The sequence below is a fragment of the Peromyscus leucopus genome, chromosome 9 (assembly GCF_004664715.2).
Source record: "Peromyscus leucopus breed LL Stock chromosome 9, UCI_PerLeu_2.1, whole genome shotgun sequence".
NCBI lineage: Eukaryota > Metazoa > Chordata > Mammalia > Rodentia > Cricetidae > Peromyscus > Peromyscus leucopus.
The window spans coordinates 112,885,523-112,909,819 of record NC_051070.1 but is presented as its reverse complement, the minus strand read 5'-3'; the positions used below and the strand labels follow the sequence as shown (position 1 = coordinate 112,909,819).

The 24,297-nt window shown below is 41.8% G+C and overlaps 1 protein-coding gene across 25 annotated transcripts in view; it reads left to right on the top strand.

Annotated features, from left to right (window-relative positions):
* The window catches only part of Erc2 (ELKS/RAB6-interacting/CAST family member 2), an 893,602-nt gene that overhangs the window by 144,554 nt on the left and 724,751 nt on the right, over positions 1–24,297 (top strand). For 18 of the 25 annotated variants that reach the window (XR_003735931.2, XR_003735930.2, XM_028882478.1 and 15 more), the window contains 2 exons: positions 13,294–13,317; positions 13,954–14,370. Coding sequence is in view for 23 of the 25 variants with exons in the window: in XM_028882478.1 (XP_028738311.1) it covers positions 13,294–13,317; positions 13,954–14,370 (441 nt within the window). In the remaining 2 variants the exon portion in view is untranslated. The remainder of the gene's footprint in view (positions 1–13,293; positions 13,318–13,953; positions 14,371–24,297) is intronic. The other 7 variants (XM_028882471.1, XM_028882459.2, XM_028882466.2 and 4 more) reach the window with 1 other exon arrangement.

The following is a 24,297-nucleotide window of genomic DNA, read 5'->3' as shown; positions in this document are numbered from 1 at the left end:
TAGTACCTAGCTCGACAGTGGTTGCGAAAGACCAGATGTCCCCTCTCATTTGCTTTGTCCTGTAGTCCCCATGTTGGGGACACTACTTACAGTTTACTTAGGCTTAGTTAGTCACACACACTGGCTTTCAGGCCCTTAGGGCTACCCCACCTTTCTACGTTCATTGTGTTTTCCATTCACATTTTTTATTAGCAAATGAACTTGGCTTGAAGAAGTAGTAAGGTTGAAATGTTTCTCACACCTTCATGTGTCTACAGATGTCCCAGGGGTCATGCCATAATGCAGATTCTGATTCAGCAGGTGTGTGGCGTGGCCAGGAGCCTGCTTGCTAACGCTGCTGGCCCAAGGACACCATGTGACATGGTTCCTTTCTTTTCTCCTCCCAGGGGTAGAATGACCCAAGAAGCAGAGAGAAGCAGGTGGTCCTCAGGGGGGATCTCTTCTCATTAAAATTTTGAGTAGAAGGGGCTAGAGTTTAGCTGGGGTACCCATGAGGCTTAGGGCAGGTAGCAATACCATCTATCCAGGCATTTGAAATTAATTGAGATAAACCTTTTTACCTATTTTAAAAATACTTAGGTGTTTGGCCATTTGTTAAATGGACACATTGTATGGTGGTGAAGAGAAGATACTAGAAAGAGGGACAATAAAGATTTTTAAGTGCCATCCAAAAAAGATTTACTAAGTAACTAAGGGAAGTGCTGTCAAGTGCCTGGGTGTGACTTGAACTGGTAGTGTCATTAGTTTTCATTTTCTACCTATCAGCACTAGATTATACATTTGAGGCTATTTCTTCAAAGTCACTAAAAAAATTCCAATTTCTTTCTTTTTTTTTTTTTTTTAATAAAAAATGGATCCCCCTGCCCATACAATGTGTTCTGATTCTGGTTTCCCCTCCTCCCACTCCTCCCAGGTCCTCCCCACCTCCCCACCCACTCAAATCCCCCTCTCTCATTAGAAAACACATAGGCATCTAAAAAATAAAACAAGCAAACAGAAAGAGCCAAATAAAAAGCACAAGAAGCACACACACACACACACACACACACACACACAGACACACACACACATACAGACACATTGATACACACACATTCACACACACAGTTACAGACACATTCACACACAGATACAGAAACATTCTCACACACAGATACAGACACATTCACACACACAGTTACAGACACATTCACACACACACACTTACACAGTCTCACATACACATTCATACACACAGATACAGACACATTCACACACAGATACAGACACATTCACTTGTACAAAAACACACATTCACACACACAGATACAGACACATTCACACACACAGAAGCACACACATTCACACACACAGAAATCCCACAGACTATATTAGCAAAAGACCTATATGGCAAAAGAAAAAAAAAAAGCCCAGACAAAGCGTTATGAGACAAAAACCCATTGAGTTAGTTTGTGTTGTCCATCTGCTGCTGTGCCCAGCTTGTTAAACTTCAGTTGTTTTTTACAATTTACGTCAGGTTTGGAAGTGTTGACAGTAGGGGATGCTATTGTCCTATAGTTGCTTATATACTATGGGTAATGCAAGGAAAATAGCGACCTTCAAACCAGGAATGGTTGGTATTCCTGAGAACCCTTATAGAATTATATGCAGGCCAGTTAATGGGAAATCAATTACATCCATTCTTTGAGTTGGTCTTAAAACAACTGTTTCCTGTTTTCCCTTATTTAAGAAAATGCCAAAGTGCTTAGTGTATTGTTTCCACTATTGCGTTTGTTTGATGATTGGAAATTTATGTTCAGTAGGCCCATCTCTGTCTCCTGCTTAAATAGAGGGAGGAAAAAGAGAATTTCAAATTCTGGGCCTCTAGCCATCACTCTCTCAAAATAATGATACCATTCCTTATGTGCTAGACCTCATGCTTCGTGTTTTATGGGAACCACTGTGCTTACTCAACAAGCATCTTGGGGAGTCTTTGCATGAACTCTGCAAGTTAGTTAAAATTATTGTCTTCTATTTATGGATGAAGAGTTGATAATTAGAGGGTTCTAGTAATTTGCTGAATAGGATGTAATGGGTAGGTAGATTCAGGAATTAAAATTCTGCTCTTCTTCATTAGTCTCAGAAGGCCAGACAAGATTAGTGATTTTTTTCCTCCCAGATCATCTAACTAGTTGAATGCAAAGTTATAGATAGAACACAAGTCCTTGACTCGAAGCTCAGTGCAATATTTCAGTAGCATGTCACCTTAGAGTATTGGTATATAATAAAAACCAGAACTTCTTGCTTATGAAGGCAAACTTCTTCATGTATTCTGTCCATAGCATTATTAATCTTGGCAAAATGTCACATATCCACCGAAGTGGGTTCTGCAATCATCAGTGATACCATGTCCCTCTGCCTATGAAAGTCGCTTGTCAGGACACTTTGTTCAGCTCCCTTTATTTTTCCTTGGGGTATTCTATGCTAAGGGAGAGGGTCTGGGCCCATATACGTGAACATTCTCTTCTTCATACCCTTCCATTAGTATACACACATATTTCTAGCTCGTCTGTTGTTTGTCTTGTCACACACATGGCTTAGCCCTGGGAAGGTTTGGAGTCATGGCGAGTGTTGTATATCCTGTACATGGGATTACAGAGAACCTGCCCTAAAAATTAGATTAGAGACAACCTGGAAAATGATTAATAAGAAAATAAAGTCACAGGAGAAGTAGAGCAGGTTACATGGTCTGCAGAGAGACAGAGAGATTCTGTTTTCTTTGAAAGAGTTATGCTTAATCCTTGCCTGAGAAAGAGTATGGATTTATTAAAAAAAAGAAGAAGAAATTTCAAGACTTCTGGGTATAAGCCAATTCATATTTTTATATAGCTTGGAGACAGCTTTTGTAGCAATGGAGTCCTAAACTGCTTTACAGTGCAAAAACTTTATCATTTTTTGTTTTTTTCCCCTGCAGTGTGGAAAAGAGCTTAAGGTCACACATTTTTAAAAAATCTGCCAGGAACTCATATTTTCCATGTTTGGGGATAAGACATAGTAGATTCTAAACATCTGGCTAGTCCCTATTTAAATAATTGAGTGTTCCATGCACATCATACATATATAATTATATTTTCATTCTATTTACCTTTTTGTATTTTCGACATTCTGAAATCTGGATTAGATTCTGACTCCAGTAGCTATTGGAAGTTGGCCTTCTAAACATTGGCCCAGGCAAAATGTATGTCTCCCTTCCTCATTTTTCCATATAAACTTGAGTATGGTTTAGTTTCTAGTATTTTTATTGTTCTTTTTTCTTTATAAAAATGAACTGAATATGGGAGCTGATGGGAGTTGTGTAAAATGAAGTTCTGTGATTTTTTTTGTTGTTGTTGGAGCTGGGAGACAATAGAGTTGGCTGGAGAAAACCCCAGGTTTCGACACTGGCCCATATCTGCTAATGATGTGACTACAGCGGAATCCTCTAAGGCACCCCAGTTTATCCTCTTGTGAAGTGGACAAAGGTCTGGCAGCTCAGAACAGTGCTGTCAGATGAATGAGCTGGCAAACGTGAGGCAGTTGAATTTTGGGGGGAGGAGAGAATGGGAAAGAGCACACGGATGTCAGGGACACCACCCCTCTACTAACCACAGAGAGGATGGGAAGCCTGGCCTCCTCCACATGGCGGCCTTGCGCCGACTAACTGGTGAGACAGTTTCCTCTTCTCTCTCTTTTTGCATCTCATTCACTATTATGTGTGCTGTGGAATGGCGCTGTCCCGTCCAGTATAGGGAAATTAACAACTGTGCTGGAGAAGGTATTTTGTGTGTGAGTATTTGAGACTCCAAGCAAACATTGGCAGCTTATAGAACGCTGTTCCAGGGAAACTACAACCGAAACGGGATTAAACGTAATCTGCTAAAAACAGAAGGACACTTGGTGTGTTGGTGACTTGTTAATGAAGTGTAACAAATTCCTGGTATTGCCTTTTGGCTGAAATGTCATCAGTATTGAAGGTTGAGAATTCATTTTCCCTCAGGGCCTGTGTGGAGGAAAATGGAGTCTCCTTCAATCTTTTGGATAATACTGTGAGATTCCCATTTAACAGTTGGCCAAACTATGGCTTAGGGAAGGGCTCAGGTTAGCTCGAGGAAGCCATGGGAAATGGGAAAATCTCAGTTAATTTGTCTTAAGGCCCACACTTCTCCATGAACTGTGATTGGACAGTGTTAGCATGAGAAGAGAGACAAGACTTCACAGCCCAACTTCACTTTTATGAGACCTTACCACTCCCTTTGTAGGCCAACTTCCCGTCTGAATGCTAGGTGTCAAAATGCTTCTACCCCAGGGCCTACGTATGTCCAAGTGCCTTGGTCCTGGCCTCTACCTCAACAATGGAGGGTAGGATTCGGGAGGATGTGGAGACCGGCCTTGCTGGTATATGGAGAGTATGGCCTAGTTCACACTTGCTGTGGAAGGAACATTTTTCTGAACTCAATGACATGAAGTAGGTTGTTCACCCCCAGTTTACAGATGAGGAATCAGGTTCAGGCTAAGAAACCCATTCTATATCACATAGCTAGGACATGGTCTGGCCAGGGTTAGAACCTGCTCCAGAATCTAGCATGCTATATACTGCATTGCCTTCCCCCTCTCTGTGAGTGGGTACCTGTGAAGGTCAGAAGAGAGTGTTGGATGCTTTGGGGCTGAAGTTACAGACAGTTGTGAGCTTCCAGATGTGGGTGCTGGGAATGGAGCTTAGGTGCTCTGGAGGAGCAATATGTCCTCTTAACCACTGAGCCTCTTCCTCCCCCCTCCCTTCCTTCCTTCTTTCCTCCCTCCCTCCCTCCCTCCCTCCCTCCCTCCCTCCGTCCATCCCTCTGTCTGTCCATCCCTCCTCCACTTCCTTACTTCCTTTCCTATTCTTTTGAGACAAGCCTCACTCTATAGCTCTGGCTGGTCTGGTACTTGCTATATAGACCAGACTGGCCTTGGACTCTGAGATCTGTATGCCTTTGCCTCCCAAATGCTGGGCTTAAAGCCTTGAGCTCACCAGGGCTGGCTTTTCTTGTGTTTTTCTGTTGATCTTGTTGAATTTATGGGATTGTACTGTAGGTAATAATCTTTTGGCATTTTATGAATAACAATTTTTTCATTTTTATGGTTTGTTTTTCATTATATGTTGTCTTTGTGTAACAGAAATTTCTGATTTTAATATTGTCAAATTTATTCATCTTTTTCTGGCTATTTTTTCTTGTTAGTAGGATAGTATTTTTCTTATTTTTTTTTTTTTATAATTTATAGACTCTTGATGTTCCTAAGTTTATAACCACATAATGTAGTTGATAATGTTAGAGTTATCTCCTTTCAATCCTTCTAATACTCGGCTTCTGGTCTTGCTGTTTTGACTCAAGCCTGTGGGAGAATGTTGTCTAGGTGGTGCTGATAGTGGATATGACTTCCTTTCCTTTTTAATGGGAATCCTTCTAACACTTATAGTAGGTATTTATTCCATGTATACAGTCAACATACACTTTAGGAATGGTTCTCCTTCTTCCTAGTTTGCTTAGATTTAAACAAATAAACATGAATGACTATATCTTGAGCTGATGGCATATTTTTTTCTTCTTTACTGTAATTTTTTTTTCTAAAAGTGCAACTAGGTTATACATTCTATATTTCTTTCATGAGTCTGACTTTTTTTTCTGAGTGGTACTCATGGTCTGAGTGTGAAGTTGGGCTATAAGTCACTTTCTTCATGCTCGAATCTAGCTGTTGTGTTGTTAGTCAAGTCTCAAGGGATGAATGGAGAGATTCTCTAAAAGAGTATATAAATTGGAATCATCTGAACTTTCTTAAAGGAAAGACTTTTAAACCATGGATCCAATTTAATAGTGGCAGAACTTGCCAGGCTCCCATTTCTTCTAGAGTTAGATTGTGGAAGATGCTTTTCTAGTCATTTGTTTGGTTCATCAACATTTGCAGTTCTTGGTCAAAAGTTAAAATCATTGGCATGCCCTCTTTTAAATATCACATGTGTTGTGCTTTTTGACACATTTATTAGATTTTTCAAAGAACTGGCAAGTCTTTGGATTATCTCCATTGGGTCTTTGTTCTCTGTTTTACCTTATCTATGAGGTAAATGAGGCTTTCATTTATAATGCTGTATTTTTCATTACTACATGATTTTATTCTTTTTCAAATCTGCCAGTTCATTTTTGAGTGTCACTTTTACATCCTTAGTTCTTTACTGTTTTTTGAAAAATATTCGTTTGTATACTTACACATTTCAGAAACATAACCTGTTCTGTTTATGACTATCAGCTATGGATTTTCCTAGTGTCTCTGACACTTTTCTCCATTTTGTGAAGCATTTTTGCCCCCGGCAAGGGCTTTGCTCTTGTACCCCCAGAAGATTTATATTTTTCTTTTTCAGGGATCAGGGGGTGCTATGCTACCTGAGTCCATTCTACCCACTGTGCAGACCTGGGCATGACAGGGAAACAAGTGTGCTGGCTTGGTCTCAGTTACCTTTCCAGCTCAGTGTTTACACTGGCATCTGCTCTTATGAGAGAGGGACTAGAACTTTACTGTGTGCATGTGAGTCTTATCTTTCTCTGTCTCCCTTTTTCTTCCTACCTTCTCTTCCTACTTCTTTTTTCCTTAGAGGTTTCTCCTTTTTTTGTAAGCCTAACTATGCTTAGAAGGAGGATTTACTTTCATTTAGCTGTAGTGTAATGGGAAGATGTATCAGAAAATGTAATGATGCCAGGAGGAGGAGGAGAAAGAGAAGGAGAAGGAGGAGAAGTAGTTGATATGACTTCCCTCATTGTCCTAGGATACTGTCACTGAACTTCCTTGTGCTTGAAATTGAAAATAAACTGGACTAACCAAGCTAATTAGCTCCCATGCCATTTACTTATGTGTAATATAAGAAGAGTCCTTTAAGACATTCCCTTTTTATGGACTGAATTACTCTTTGTCATTTCTCTTGCAGGGCAGCGTTTAAAGTATATACCTAAGTAGGAAGGAAGGTTAAGAAGGGACTGGTTAGAGGACACATGTCAGGGTACATATGGTAGAGTCTACTTGTGATTCTTACATAATGGTTGCAGCCAGTAGCCTGGACTTCCACTAAAGTTTAGTTCTCTCTAGAGTCTTCCCAGTGGTAGGCCATAGAGAAAGGGGCTTGCCTTTTGAGCTTTGATTCTCTGCGGACAACTGGAGAATGATCCTAGAATCAGGGTGGCGAGTAAAAGGGTTTTAGATCCTTGTTCAACACATGCACTTTTGTACTTGAAGGAGGTTAGCTAAGATGCAAGTAGTTTGGTACCCAGGCCGAAGGTTGAAAAAGGGGGCTGTCCCATCCTGATGAAGGAGGGCCCTGGAAGGGCGTTTATCTCTAATGAGCAACACAAAGGAAGGCTGTGGGAAGTTGAGCCATCGTGATGACCAAGAGATTCCAAAGAAATGGTCCTGCAATACAGTCTTGCAGGTTGCAGTTTTGTAGGCTCATAATTACTCAGCCAGTGAAATCTAAGTGACTGATAAAAGCAGTGCATTTTCATGATTGAAGAGTGGAACATGATTGCAAATGAGGGGGCTGAATAATGTGAATACAAGGAAAATGGAAACTGGCCATGATTTTTCCGACTTTTGACTCTTGGAGAAAGTACTATAGTTCTGACAGAGATCTTACTTGTACTGCAACCTTGTCTTTTAAAGACTATAATACTTTAATAAATTATTTGAGAATTTCATACATCATACAATCAAAATATATTTTGATTGTATTCACCCCTCTTTCCTCAGCTCTTCCTGTCTTTGTCACTGTTCTATTGCTGTGAAAAGACACCATGGCTAAAGCAACTCTTACAAAAGAAGGTATTTAATTGTGGGCTTGCTTAGAGTTTCAGAGGTTAGTCCATTATCATCTTGACAGGAAGCATGGTGGCACACAGGCAGACATGGTGCTGGAGAAGTAGCTGAGAGGTCTGCATCCTTATCTGTGGAGAGGGAGGGAGAGAGACAGAGACAGAGAGACAGATACAGAGAGACAGACAAAGTCAGATGGAGAGATACAGAGAGAGAGAAAGAGAGAGACACAGAGAAATAAGGCCTAGCATGTTTTTGAACCCTCAAAGCCTATCCCCAGTGACACACTTCCTCTAACAAGGCCACACCTCCTGATCCTTCTAATTCTTTCAAATAGTGCTACTTCCTGGTGACTAAGCATTCAAATATATGACCCTATGGGGGCCATTCTTACTCAAACACCACTTCCTAAATCTACCTCTCATCTCCCCTCCAAACTTCACATCCTTAAAAAAAATAAATAACTCCCTGAGTCCATTTTGTATTGCTCATTTATGCATGAATGTGGGGCCATTTACTGGAGCATGAACGATCTACCAGGAACTATACTCTTTAAAAAAACACTTTCTCTTCCCTAGCAGCCATTAGCTGTCAGTAGTTCCTCAGCTGGGGTGGGGCTCAGGAGCTTCTCCTCCATGTGTGCTGGAGTATTGATTGAGCTAATCTTATGCAGGTACAGTGTAGGTACCCACAGCATGCTCAGTTCCTTCGTGCAGTGGGCCTGTCATGTCCAGACACCACTGTTTGGTTCTGGTCCTACCTGTCTACTGGCTCTGACAATCTTTCTGCTCCCTCTTCTGTGATATTCTCTAAGCCTTGGGGGACAGACATAATATAGATGTCCCAAGTGTGGTTGAGCATTCCGTAGACACTTATTCTCTGTGTGTTGTCCATTAGGAGTTTTTATCTTAACCGCCACCCACTGCATAGAGAAGTTCCTCTGATGAGGACGAAGAGGACAGACTTGCCTTTGGCAGCTAGTTCTGTCAAGCTTTTTAGTTATCCACACCACCAAACTCCTTCAACAGATGGTCTTTTGTCAACTGTCCTTGAGGTATCCCCTACCATTTAAATACTGCATGGGGTCAGTACTGTGGAATGAAGTTATTTAGGTTATGTCCTATCCTTCCTGTAGGACAGCCTATGGCAACCTAGTGTCACAGTCTAGAGTCACACCATTTTTGTCTACTTTCCCAGCACCAAGTACAGGATCCCCGACACGAAGATTTGTCTTTGTTAGAATGCAGGTGTTCTCTTGGGCCTATAACCTATATGCTTCTGTTGTTCTCCTTTGTAAATAAGGTTGCAAGCTAATTTTTAAGTTCTCTGAAAACCCTGGAAGATCCGATTCCATGTCAACAGGTGGGTTACCCTCTTCAGACTGTAGGTTTTCTTTCTTTCTTTCTTTTATTGGTTTTTCGAGACAGGGTTTCTCTGTGTAGCTTTCGAACCTTTCCTGGAACTCACTCTGTAGCCCAGGCTGGTCTCAAACTCACAGAGATCCCCCTACCTCTGCCTCCTGAGTGCCGGGATTAAAGGTGTGTGCCACCACTGCCTGGCTAGACTGTAGAATTTTGTTGTTGTTGTCTCTGAAGTGACCTTAGTCCATCCTGACTGGTGGGGTGTGTGCTCTGTGCCTGGTACATTGAGTTTTGCAAGCAGTAACTCATTTAATCATCATTAAGTGATTTCACTTCATTGAGATTAATACTTCCTATGTCTGCTGTATCCCTCTTACAAACATGGAAACTTAGCAGCTACTGCTTTTAGTGCACAATTTGTTATCAAGGGTGCTATTACATTTTAAAATTATGACTATCTTTGTTAAATATATAACCTGAGATTAGGATCTCTAGTGAATTTTTGAAACTGATTTGAGTTATTTTTTAATTTTATTTTTTATTATAGTGTCTTTGTACATGAGCATCCACATCACAGTATGCCTTTGGAAGCCAGAGGATAGCTTTGTGAATTTAATTTTCACCTTCTACCCTAATATGGGTTTCTGGGATCAAACTCAAGTTTCCAGGCTTAGGAGGCAAGAACCTTTAATGCTGAGCCATTTTGCTGGTCCAAGTTGAGTTTCTTAAAGATAGAGTAATTAGAGATAAAAAGGGAGGGACAGGGTTGGAGGTGGGGGGAGAAAATGAGATCAAATGAGATGTCTCCATAGTCCCTGTCTTCAAGGATATGAATTTGAAAGATGATCAAAACTTATCAGGTATATACATTTTGCTAAAGAATCCTTTGTGTAGAAACAAGGTTATTCCTTCTTGAGTTTGGACATATTAACATTAAAAGAGAGTGAAAACTAAATGCAAGCATAGATTTGCGACATTTAGAAACTGAAGTTTAGACTGAGTCTCACATTGTATTTGCTCATTGTATTTGCTCATTGTATTTGCTCATTTTGTGACTAATAGACTAATGGAAAAGTATTGTTGCTTAATGACATGCAAACCTACAAAAGCCAACCTGGATATGATGGCTAATTCTTAATTGTAAGAATTGCTACAACTGTTATGTGTGCCCACCCGTCTGTTCTTAACCACCCATTCTTCTTTGGCACACTCTGAAGGACTTGTGCCCCCTCGGAGCCCACACGCTGCCATGGTTCAAGCAGGGCTATCTATGGAGGGCAGACTTGCTAGATAAGCACCTGGCTATGCCCCTTATCAAGCTGAGGGAGCTGGAACAACTCGCTCATTTGTCTACAGTCTCATTCCTTTAGTGGAGATTGTAACAGTGGATACCACTCTGGGCTGTTAGGAAAGTTGGCTAGCGCTTGGAGCATGTGTGGCAGATGGTAACTGCTGTCCAGGTTTTCACTGTGACTATCCATTATTAGGTTTAGTTTCTCATGGACTCTTCATTTTGCAGCTCTACACTATGGACAGATTCTCACTTCTCCTTGAAGACACCACTCTGTGGTGGGATCTACATAGCTCTCCCCCACGTGACCACCTCTCTGTGTGTCTAACCACCCAGCTATGACTTTCTGTCATGATTCTCAGGACACAGTGTCTCTTCTGTGGCTTTACTTCTTTACTTGTCTACAGGAACTGTGAGCATGAGCTATTTTTTCCTCTTGTTTCTATTTGTGAGTCTGATAGATAGAAGGTATATGTATACTGAATGGATAAATGGCCCTCCTCTCCTTCCCTTAAACCCAGCACCTGATGCATTGTCCTTGTTATTCCTTCCCTTAAACCCAGGAAGAAATAGACTGAGCCCTACTTTTTAGATATGAAAACAGAGGACTAGGGTGATAGACAACTTGCCCACCCAGGGACAGTTCTTTTACTGTTATCTTGCCAATGTTGACACCTGTGATCAGAGCATTTCTGCAAATTTGTTTTGGAATCTCCTTCTGACTTATTTATGAATCTTGTAAAAAAAACTCATAAAACAAACATTAATTTTGGTTGCTCTTATTTTCCATTCTCATCATCTTGATTCATCACATTTGTCTCCAAATTAACTTGGATCAACTCAGAAACCCACACCACCATCCGAGGACAAAGACATGCTAGCATAAAGCACATTTAAGTAATCAGAAGACAGTAACTGAAGTGCATCCCAAAGCAGGGCCAAAGTTTGTCCACACTCCATTGGAATCTTTTTGATTGGTTTAGAGATGGGGCTTTGTTGGAAAAAGATTCTATGGCCCTGTGCTGTTAGTTTATACTTTTTATGACAGCTTTATTGAGGTAAAAATTACTTATCTTGTAAGAATAAATGGTTTACCCTTCATAAGTACAAATGGTCAGTTTTTATATATTCACAGCTGTGCAACTAACACCACTACCTAGCTTGAGATTGTGTTTATCGCACCGAAGTAGTTATACCCTCTTCATTTCCTGCAAACATGAATGTTTATGTTTATTTATTAATTTATCTCTGCCTATGAATGTGCTTATCTGGATTTTGTGTAAGTGGAATCACACTATTTGTGGTCTTTCGTGACTGGCTTCTTTTATGCTGACATATGATTTTTCAGGGTCATTTTTTAGTTATATCACCCCATTTTATGTCTAAATAATATTTCATTGACTGGATACATCACATATATGCACTGATTAATTGATTGGCATATGGATTATATGTACTTTTTGGCCAATGTAAATAATGCTGCTATAAATATCTGTATATAAACAAGCTGATTAAGTGGAGAAATAAAATTTAGTATATTTCTCTAATGGAATAAAATTCAGTTATAGAAAGCAATGGAATACTGATACTTGCTAAAACAGGTATTAAACTCTGAATGCATATGAAACCAAAGAAACCATTTATTTCATGATTTCACTGATAAGAAATGTCTTTCATAGGCAAACTTTTAGAGACAGAAAGATTACTGGCTCCCAGGGCTTCGGTCTTGGGAAGGAAATGGGAAGTAGATTGCTAAAAGGTGCAGAGTTCCTTTCTGTGCTGAGAAACATGATACAAACTGTGTTGGAACAACTTGTAAATAAAAGACCCTGAAACTTATATTTATAGATTACGTTGTATGACAAAATAATCAGCAGTCTATGTCAATGTGTGGCATTCAGTACCCTGCCAGGCACTGTGGCCCTCTAGGGACTTCTCATTCCCAGTGTGAAGGCGAAATTCAAACTCGTAGAGTGTAATCTGGCAGTGTGCCACACTGTGCTAGTTTCTGGGTGGAGCCTACATTCAGAAAGATCTCAGCACCTCCAGGTATCAGCTACAGGACTTCAGACAGACTTAAGATGTTGACGGTTCCAGTATTTATATAGCTCAGACATAGTATTATCTGTGTCTTACGACACCATGAGTCCCTGTGGGTGGGAGTCATGTTTTAGGTCCAGCTTGATTCCTCTGCTTAATGTTGTGGTCTGGTTCACAGGCAGGATTATGTGTCTGTGAATGAATGAGTAGCTGCTATTTTTGAAGCCTCCTGGTATGTCCCTGGGCAAAAACCATCTTCAGGCTTGTGGCTGCCTCCTCTGAGCAGCGTGAGGTTGGTCTGGAAAGGAAGACATGAATTCACCAACTGACTTCATTCAAGGGTTTCTTTTTCCCAACTGTTAACTACTTTCTCTGGTGCTCTCCACTATGGTGACTGGAAACAATGTTTGGGTAATCAAGAGTGCTGTGATTTCCTCTCTGGTAAGATAGCCAAAATTGTGGGTTGGGTCAGAGAGAGAGGGAAACAAAAGGCTATTGAAATAAGCCTTAATTGGCTTTTCTTTTTTTGTTCTTTCTTTTTCTTTTGTTCTTTTTGCGTTGACCCAGCATCAATGCTCTGAATTGTGTGTAGCTTCTGGGTGTTGGCTTAATGAGAATTTGTTTTCTTTCGTTCTTCTGTGAAGGTACTCTGTGTTGATTAAGTTCTTTTGTTGAATATCCTTTGCTTGCACTGGACTTTTCTTTATGTTGATTTTTTGCTTCATTTTTTTCATTTCCCATGCTGTTCAGTTACTGGATGCCAGAAGAACCAAGGTTTGTCCACTCTTTGCAGCCTCTTTGTTTTGCGCTGCGTAGCCTCACCTCCTCGTGTGTCTGAATGTGTTGTCTGTGTCTCCATTTATTCCCTTTGGCTTGCAGAGGCAGTAATCCTGTTTACTAAACCTGTTCACAGCTTTATTTGTAAAAAAATAAAGTCCTCGTTTGTGTCTACTTGTATTGGATGCTATTATTTTCATTTTTAAATGGATAATGCATTTATCATGGAAAATAATGGATAAAGAACATCTTAGGAAACAAGGAATACTGAGTCTGGAGTGTTGTGGGCCTAAGAAGGTGTGTTTCATGAAAGTTTCCCTCTAACCCTTTCCCTTCCTAAATTAAACACCATAGATGTATAATTTCCCATGTGGTTGACACTAATATACCGTTTCTGTGTGTGTGTGCACATATCTCTTCTCCTGAGACATTCAGAAAGCATCACTGAATTAATTACCCTCTTCATGTGCTGTCCCATGCTTCTGAAGTCACCGTGGAGGACTTCATAGCTGGCCCCTGGACCTCATGATTAACATTCCATCGTCATGGTGTGGTAGCGGCAGAGAGCTAGCCGGTGGCCCGTTTATTGACTTTCCTCCTTTCTCCTCTCCCACTCCATCTTTCTCACTGTAGCACCTGCAGTTGACCATCCAGGCCCTTCAGGATGAGCTGCGGACCCAGAGAGACCTCAACCACCTCCTGCAGCAAGAGAGTGGCAACCGCGGAGCGGAGCACTTCACCATCGAGCTGACGGAGGAGAACTTCCGCAGACTCCAGGCGGAGCATGACAGGCAGGCCAAGGAGCTGTTCCTTCTGCGGAAGACGCTGGAAGAAATGGAGCTGAGAATCGAAACACAGAAACAGACTCTCAATGCCCGAGATGAATCCATTAAAAAGCTCCTGGAGATGCTGCAGAGTAAAGGGTTGCCATCCAAGAGCCTCGAGGATGACAACGAACGCACGCGGCGGATGGCAGAGGCCGAGTCTCAGGTCAGCCACTTGGAAGTGATTTTAGACCAGAAGGAGAAGGAGAACATACACCTCAGAGAGGTAAGAGCGCTCAGTCAGCTTCCCCGAAGCCTTGCTTCCGGTACTGAAATGTATCAGTCAGCTGTCTCACAGGTTATGTAGCCTCATCCCCGACACTGGCTCCGGGTCTACTCCGCCTGCGGCTGGTAAAGTCGAATCTGGCATGCTCTTTCTGCGGTTCTCGTCACGCATGTTGGGTTATTATTCACGCAAGGGCAGCACCAGTCACTCTCAGGTGCTTACAGTCACCTTTCCACAGGAGACTATGGTTTTAGAGGCTTTTAGGGACAGGTCTGTTTAAGTTTGGTTGTTGGTCAAAACTCTCTCTAAAGAAACAAAACAAATAGGTGATTAGCAACACAGGGAACCCAAGCGTTTTTATAACTGATTCAGGGACAGAGTGTATGGAAAGCAAAACACATGTGTGTTTTTGAGAAGAATGGTAAAATGTACAAAGCAACTCTGCACATTCAGGTCTAAGATAATCCTCGTCTGCGTTTATATTGTCTAGGACAGACTGTTCCAGGGGTTAGTATGTGTTTTATCCTCAGTGTTAAATCATTTGAAGTCATCCGGAGGCAGATTCTTTGGCTGGCCACCACTGCTGAACGTTGAGATGCTCAGATATCTGAGAATTTATGGTTAGTTAAAGCTTAGAAGAAAATGTGGGTGTCAGCCAGGGTTTGAAATTGTTACCACAGTTTTCTTGCTACTGTGGTAGAGATGGATCTAAAAACATCATGTAGGTGAAACTGCTGAAGGGAGACACGTACCACGCAGCAAACTGTGTGCCTTAGATGTATTTTCTAAACACCAATGGCACTGAATACTAGTTCCAGAGTCGACTAGATTTCTTGGTATTGAATACCCGTTTAGATGGGCAGCTGCCCGGAGAGTCCCTTGTTTGCTGTTAAGGAGGCGTGGCTTCCTTGCTGAGACTTGCTAAGATACCGATGCTCCCAGAAGGTTCCCCTAACATTGTTTGTATCTGCTTGGAGTATTTTAGCAGACTTTGGTCTAATTTTCAAACCTAATGTCCTCTACTCTTAATCTCACTTGTTTTATTTTCATGAGGTCTTAGCCATATATTTTGGAAACCACATGGCTTGGTTTTATATTAAGATACTTCAAGAGGTATTTTGTTGGCCTGCTCTTTCTATTTGAGTTCCAAGGGTGTGAATGTGGTGGGCAGATTTCTAAAATGATCTCCAGTGGTCCTTATAGCTTGGAATTCACACCCTTGTGTAATTACTTTCTCTTGAGGACTGGATAATTCTAGAGACTTGCATCTAAAAGATACAGTACAGCAGAAGCAATGGATGTTGATGCCACTTCCAAGATAAGGTTACATATGACTGAAACCTCTACCTTGCAAGCAGAGCTTGTTACCTTCCTAGTGTTTTGATAAAGCAAGCAGCTGTATAGAAAGGCCGGACAGTAAGGACATGAGGGCAACCTTCAGCCAACATCCAATGAGGTGAGGAGGTGCTCAGCCTGGAAGCCAACAATGAAACCTGCCGGCAGCCACAGCTGAGCCTTCAGATGAGATAGTGAGTGATAGATTGAACGCCTGAGCTGCAGCCTTGTGAGACATCATGAAGCAAAGGACCCTGCTAAACTGGGCCTGGTCTTTGGACCCATAGGAAAAAAACCAAACAAAACTAGGAGGTAATGAACATGTGTCTTTGGAGTTGATTGGCTTGGGAGTCACCTGTTGTGCTGCAGTGTGTGACTAACACAGCAGAGCAGCAGCCACCCCCCTGTCCTTCTTTGGGAGCCTCCAGTCTAGTCTACAGAAGAGCAGCACACATCGTGATTGCATGCAGACGGGTCAGGTTTTGGAAATATTACTTGGGTTGTCTCAGAATTGTCGGAGTAGAGCATCTCTATCATTAGGAAAAGCTGCTGCTTTCGTTTGGGGGCCAACATGGTGTAGATGTAGCCAGAGTGGGACGCCAGAGAAACGGCCAGTTGCAGCACACACACATACCCCCTCCCCATGCTGGGTTCTTGTGGTCAGAGTGGAACCACTGCTTTTCTGCTCTAGATTTTGCATCTAAGTAGCATGTAATAGATGCTGCTTTGGTTCATTGGTGTGGTCATTTCCAGTTAAAAGAATAGAAACATGCTGGGCAGTAGCGGTGCATACCTTTAATCCCAGCATTCGGGAGGCAGAGGCAGGCAGATCTCTGTGAGTTCGAGGCCAGCCTGGTCTACAAAGCGAGTTCCAGGAAAGGCAAAAAACTACACAGAGAAACCCTGTCTTGAAAAACCAAAAAAAAAAAAAAAAAAAACCAAACAAAAAACACAATTCATTTTTTTTCAGAAGTTGATTGGTTCTCACAGAGGTCTGTTGTGGATGTAGATCACATTTAGACCCTTAACATCAATTTGAGAGGTGTTACAAAAGGGACATCCTGCACACCCAACTAGATTCAATGATCATCAAACCAATCAGATGAGCCCTAATCTTGGCTCATCAAGAATAGACAATATGTAAAAAGCATGCCTATGTTAAAAAACATTAATTTTAAACTTGGATTCAATGAACATAGTTTAGAGATTTAGAAGAAACCCCTTTTCTAAGAGAAGATTGCAATATCTTGTGAGGTCCTTGGTTAAATTTTTAGGAATTTGGGGAGCCTGCTCTCAAGCCATTGATCACTTGAAATTGGTCATGGTTGGAATATTTACATCTTAGAAACTGACAAATGCTACTTTTAGATTACATGGAACTGTTACTCCTATCTTCCAAATAGACTCCTGTCTCTCTAGCTTGAATGCATTGATGACTCAGGCTGATCTGTGAAGAGATGGATGTGAAATTCAGCTGAGTAGAACCTCCATCCAACATATGGTGAGGACTAACAGACTCATCCATTCCCAAGAGCCATTCCTAAAGCTTAGCAGCATACAGCTGATGGAAGTGCAGGGAAGACTTACCAACGATATTAGCAATAAGGGGTGTTTCAGAGCCTTGAAGTTAAAAATTGGAAGAACTGTGACTTTAAATTCATTAGCCATTCATAGTTCAAAATTTCCCCAAAGTATCTGAGCGGTTGGTATTGTATAGATGCTGTGTGCTGACTCTACTGAATTCCTAGAGACGCCTCATTCATTTGGTAGTGCATTTATTCACTAGTTAAGGGAATCGTTTGTTTGTGTGTTTGAAACAGAGTCTACTTAGTATTCCAGATTGGTTTTGAATCTGCTATATAGCCTAGGCCGGCCTCAAGCTTGTCAACTTCCTGTCTTAGCCTCTGGAGTCCTGGTATTACAGGGGTGTGTCACTTGTTGCATACGTTTTTATTAAGTATCAATTTGAAAGTATAAAATGATAACTGATAGTTCGGCTTGACTTTTGTTGTGAGAAATAGATGGAAAAATAGAGAAGTGTTATGAAAGGGAGAGTGAGGCACAAGGCCCCGGGGGAGGCCAAATTCCAGTTTGGTGGTTAGGAAAGGTTTCTTGCAGGGGCCTACGATCATGAGACTTCAGTGACAAAAAGGAGCTAGCCAGCCAGGTAAGGACCTCAGAAGACTGTTTCCCTCGTGTTCTAGGAGGTAGGTGCTACCATTTGCCCACCTTCCCTGGGGGAACTGAAGGACAAGGGACATCAAGAAGCTTGCTAATGTCACGTAAGTAGCAAGCGGTAGAGATGTCTTGTGGATCAGTTGACTTAGTCTCATCTCTTATATCATTTCACTATGTCCCCTTCCTAGGAGTATCTTTGCTGGAGTGTTCTAGGCAGAGCAGACATTTTGTGGGATGATTAAAAAAAAGGGTCACTTCTAGACAGAGGACTTAGGAAAGGGGGAGAAATCTCAAAACATGTGACTCACTTTTCTCTTACTGCACTGGTGTTCTTCGTAATCATGTTTCTGATATATAAAACACATAATACACAAATAGTTGTTTCCCATTACTGAAAGTCTGGGTTATTTCCTTCATTAATTATCCTCTAAGGCAAATTCCACTGTAAGCTGTTTCCATGTCTTCTACGGAGGCTAAAAATGTGCTTCTATCACAGTATTTTCATTTTTTTTAGTAGAACAATATGTCTGACAGCTTTCGTTATTAAACCAGTAAGAATAACTCAGCGTGCATATAGAAACTGCCTGACCTCTGCTAATTGAAGTGAATTTAAAGCAGGATTTAAAGTGTACTTGAGGTTTTTACTCCAGTGTGTTCCTGATTCCTTTTTCATTATGTGCAGCTCAGCCAGGTCGGAGCTGTGGTGCAATGCCGGGGGAATGGAGTGCTAGCGGCTTTATGATTCATATTCAGGCGGAGGCTGGACCTCACAGATATCCCATCTCCAGGCCTCCTACAGTCCATTGTTCCAGGCACTCTGGAGTTGGCAGGAACTGCACATGAGGCAGAGTGGCTTACTTCAGTGTCCTCTTGTTTTTCTGTGGTCTGGAAAAGGCGGAGAGTGAAACCACTCCTTTGTGGAGCAGGAAACGGCAGCAAGAGCAGCAGCGGTAACAACAACAAAGTAAATGTGATGATCTCCACTTATTTGGAACGCTGAAGTCATTGCCAGGAGCTCCAGCTGACATGCGAAGGGTTGGCCAAGACTCCGTATTACTCACTGTGTCATCAATGCATTTCCATACAGGTTGATTTGATAAGACAGTGTTTGATGTGATAATGGCTTACCTTGTACTCTAGCTTTTTCTGCAAACATACTGTTCCATGTAAACTTTCCAAAATACCATTGATCTCACTGAGGAGAGAAAAACCACTCTATGCTATTCTTACATTTATTAGACTTCTACTTCTTAAGGGGTCTTAGAGCAGAATCTGAGGTCTTTGGACTTGGCATACTGTAGGGTTTTGGGTGGAAGGGTCTATCCTGTGCTGCTGTGGGTATTGATGTTTGGTGCTGATTTCTTGGGGGGCGCTTAGCTTTTCTTCAGTAGTAGAAGCAGAAGAACACTCAAGCCACTGGGACTCAGGTTACTAATAGCCCAAGGCTAGCAAAACTCAGGACACAGGGTCTGAGTTTGTCTTCTGTGCTGTGAGGAGGCAGTGAGAAGTAGATAATGTGAATTCCTGGTCAATGTCTGTATCCATCTAGAATGTTCGGAGGCCAGTGGAAGATCCACCAATGCCAAGGTTGTCACCTTGGTATTCTTGAGCTTTAAATCTTTTATCGATGGCTCAAACCTCCCTCATATAATTTCAGCTCAAATTTCTACATGATGCTCCAGTCAGCCCCCACCCCCTGTCAAAACCTTGTGGCCTCATTTTCTTTAACATGCTTGTCCTTGGTTCTGCTGACTACAACCCAGTTTTGCTGATGAAGGCATATCTAATTCTGACTCTACAGATTCAGTGCATTCTATTTCTACTCATAAGGCTTATCACAGAAGATATTCCAAACACATGAACTTAGCATTTTATGTACAGCGTCTTTTATTTCTTTTCCCATATATTATAAAAAGTGCACAGTTATTTTCTATTTTAATATAATGCATTTTAAAAACGCCAATCAGTACTCTGTGAGTATTCTCATACCTCAATATGGCCTGTAGATGTTCAACAAATATTTTAATGAGTGGAAATGATTTAAAATCCTTAGAGAATTTCTCGGTGGTTTATTTTGGGTACATATTGAATATAGGCATTAAAACTATGAGAGTATCCATGTCAGCTTTGTGATTAAAAACAGATCACACTAACGCTCACTTTGTGTGTCCTATGCTGTATTGCGTTGTTACCATCCTTAGTCTATAGGTAAAGAAATCGAGACACAAAGTAGTGAGTTATTGTCCCCAAGTGGTGTGCAACAAATGTTGGAGCTGTCACAACTTGGTTTGGCTCAAGCCTTGTACCACTCGGGCTGTTCACTAAGAGGACAATGAGTAACACTTAGATGCTGTGCAGTTTAAAGAGAGGAAAGCTCGTGACTAGCTTCATGTGTGGCCGGCTCAAGAGCAGGAATTCTTACCAGAAGTTTTGGGTAGTCCCACCAAAGTCACTACATATTACTAGGAAAACTGGTGTGTTCTCTTGGGGTTCTTAGTCTTGATAAAAGAATTTAAGAACTGGTTCACAGGGAAGCTCAAGGACAATTTTATTAGAATTTAAAAGAAAACTCCAGGGCAGACAAGCTGTAATCTTGGCCAGTGACCTGGGAAGGGGCTAGAGGAAGAGAGAAAAACCATGGCACTTCTAAGTAGCTGCAGGGTAGGTAAGCAGCCTCCTGAAGGGGAAGAGAGCTTCAGAGAAAGAGTGAAAAAGCCCAAAATACTAGGGAAGGCGTACTTAGGCTCTGGCCAGTATCCAAAAGAGATAAAAAAGAAGAAAGAGAAATGTTACATCTTCCTGAGCCAGTACTCAGAAGAGCAGGCAAACCTAACGGAGCCCTACAGTGGCTCCATAGTGACTGTAGAGGGGCGGGAATTCTGGAAAGAAAAAGTACATTGTCTCATTAACAGATAATTTACTCATCCTGTCTCTTTTAACAACTTTTATTTTTATGTATGTGTCTCTCTGTGTGTGACTGTATATGGGTATATGAGTGCAGGTGCCCATGGAGAGCACTGGACCCCTGGAGCTGGAGTTGCAGGCAGTTCTAAGTCTTTCAGAATGGGCCCTGGGAACTGAACTCCAGTACTCTGAAGAGCAAGTGCTCTTAACTGCCGAGCTCTCTTTCCGTTCTCTTTAGTATGGCTTAAGATGGTTTCGCCTTCCCAAGGGGTGGTCCCTCAGCTGCGTGACTGACCTGCTCACCTGGAATGTTGTTCTCCATCCTGGCCAGAGATTCCATTCTCTTGACTAGAAGGAACTAGTTTTCCCTTTATGGGCCTTTGCTACTACTGTAAGCAGAAGAATCTGACGGTAAAAAAGTATGGTTAGAGACTAGACCGTCAAGTTAAGGCACAGATGTGAGAACGATGCCGGGTTTAGGAAACTAGGTTGGGAGCAGCTGAAACTCCGCCTTTCAAGAGGCAAAGGAACAGCTGAACAGCTGGTTTGGGTTTAGGTCTTTGAGAACTCTGAGTGCTAGACACAAAGGATTGGCATTTACTCCATGAACGCCAGCGAGCTTTTCAAAGCCTTTGCCCTGGGGAGTGTGGCATACGATATTGATCAGTTGAGAGTGGATTTAGGAAGAGACAAAGTCAGGGAGTAAAGTTAGAAGGATGTTGTGGCTGTTTAGATGGGCAGTCGTCTAATCTGGGTGGTGGCCATGGAAGTTGAAGGGATAGTTCATCTCTACGTGTAGCTAAGGCATTGGTAACTCATTAAGTGCACACTGGGAGCTTCAAGGAGCGACAGACAACTATTGTGAGTTTCTGTGTGGGCAGATTGTGGGACAGTGAGAATTATTAGCAAGAGTACAGAGGCTGAGGAAAAACTGGATGCCTTGGGTTTGTTGAAATCCTGCAGCCATGTTTGTGAATATAGAAGAAATGATATAAAGCCCTGCCTAAGCACATAGAACATTTCTCATGATTGGTCACTTGCAATTTTTTTTTTCATGGAAACCTGATAATTTGTGGCCACCAAGCCTTCCATGTACCTAATTCTATGACCTGCCGTTTCTCATATACTAGAATGCCATACTTCTTCTTTGTGCCTTTTATGAGTAAACATTTAATTTTGACTGTACTATCTCTTGAGGTTATGTGGGGTTTTCATTGACAGATGCCAAGGCATCTCCTTGTTCTCAGTAGGTTCCATCTTCCCTATACATTTCATGGAGAATAGGTGCCAAGGAAATATTTCAGAAAATGCTCCTTTGTACCCAGGTTAACAACAGGGCGCATCCACAATGAGAATTTCATAGCTTTACCCTCCCCTTTCAGATGACATGCAGAATATGCACCAATGATTCATTTCTGCTTGGCAACTTTTGCTTGGTCTTCAGATTCTGATATATTCTTTAAAGTTGAATGCTATATACTAATTTGAAATGGGTCAGGTCCTACCCCATATTGATTTTAATGAGTGTAATTGGCTGCTTTTTACAGTAACAGACTGGTAGAGCCCCAGGGGGCCATTAGACACCAGGCCGTCCAGCTGCTGAGAAAGGAAAGAAAGCAGCAGACTGCTGTGCAGTGCTGGGCCGGGGGAGGATTTCGGGAAGTTGTGCTGGGAGAGGCTGACTACTGTGCTCATGACCCTCCAAACAGTATTCTTTCGGTATCAGACATGATTTTATCACAATCATGATTTATTAAAACAGTCGCCACAAATAAAACCTCAGTCATAAGAAAGGCGTACAAGCACTTGTAGTGCGAATAAATCAGTGTGTTTCATAAGCTGTGGCCATGGGGAGTTGAGGCAGACTTGGCTACGTCAAGGTCCTCTTGTCTAAAGTAGGAGCACTAACTAATTCCTTACTGGTGGAGGAGGCTTGGTAATTTATGGAACATGCTCACTTAATGATCCCCACAATCCAGGAAGGGCACTGAGGTTCAGGGAAACTAAGCTTTGATGATGTGTAACATTTACTGAACACACACTAGGATCAGCCCGTGCTAACTACTTTTTAAGAAGTTCCATTTTATCCTCTCAATGATTGGATGGTGGCTTTTTTCCCCCTCTCAGATGAGGCAGTTGTAGCATAGAAAGGTTATGTGACTGGTCCAGTTTCTCAGATCCAAGTCAAGATGGGTCATGGATTCAGTTTGAGGCATGTTTATTTCAGGCATCTTATTTCTAACCACTCCTAACCACATCCAGGGACTTCAGGCTGACCAAGAGTGAAGACCACACACTAGGATCTTGTCTTTTGACTTGTTCTGGATCTTGTGACACTGATCTCGACACACTTGGGAAGTTGGAACTTCAATTGAGGAATTTCCCCCCAGCGAATTGACCTGTGGGTATGTCTGTCGGGGCATTTTCCTAATTGCTAATTGATATAGGAGGGCTCAGCCTACCATAGGAAGTACCATCTTTAGGTACATGGATTTAAGGAGAGTATACAAGAGATGCTGAATATGAGCCTTTCCCCTCATGGTTTCTGCCTGAGTTCCTGCCCTGAATTCCTTCAACAGTGGACTCTGATCTGTAGGATGAAATGACCCCTTTCCTTCCCAAGTTGATTCTGTTAGTGTTTTATCACTGCAGCAGAAGGCAAACCAGGACAGAAACATTCTTTGGTAATGCAGAAACCATTTCAAAGTTAAAATAAAGAAGCTCTTATCTGTTTTCCTTGTTACATCTTGGTTTTTAATTAAAAAAAAATCAAGGCAAGGTCCCATATGGCCTAGGATAGCCTCAAACCCAGGGTAGTCTTCCTGCCTCAGCCTCCTGAGTGGTTGGGTTGTAGGCATGCACTGGCATGCCTGGCTTCTGGCCCCATCTTGTACAGGGCCTGTTGAGGGAGATATTGTTAATCGGTGAGGTCCCTGAGCTGTGGGATGGGCGGATGGGTGCTTGTAGAATGTGCAGCATGAATAGGTCTTTTCGGTAAGGAGTGATGCCCTCCACACTAAAGAGAAAGTCACCGCACATATGAGCAGTCGGTAGAAAAAGAGAAAAGGAAGTCGAAGTGTCATAGTAAAAATTGTATTTACTAATACAGCTAGGAGTTGGCGAACTATGTATAGCCTGAGCACCAAATGCCATGCTTGCTCCCGAACCCTGGCCTTCTATTAACAGATAATAGTATGTATTTCTTTATTAATTAATCAATTTGTTTATTTTAGTATTTAATTTTTTTGACAGGTCTTACTTTGTAGCCCAGTCTGGCCTGCAACTCACTATATAGCCGAGGCTAGACTCCAACTCAAGGTGATCTTCCCATCTCACTCTCCTGAGTGTTGGAATTCCAGGTGTGAGGCACTGTGCCTGGCTGGATTTTACCCTTTTAAGTGGTTAGTTGTAAAATGATCATATAATATCTATGTGTAATATTCTCTATATTGCCTCTTGGCTTATAAAGCCTAAAATACTTACAGCCTGTCCCTTTAAGGAAAGCATGCC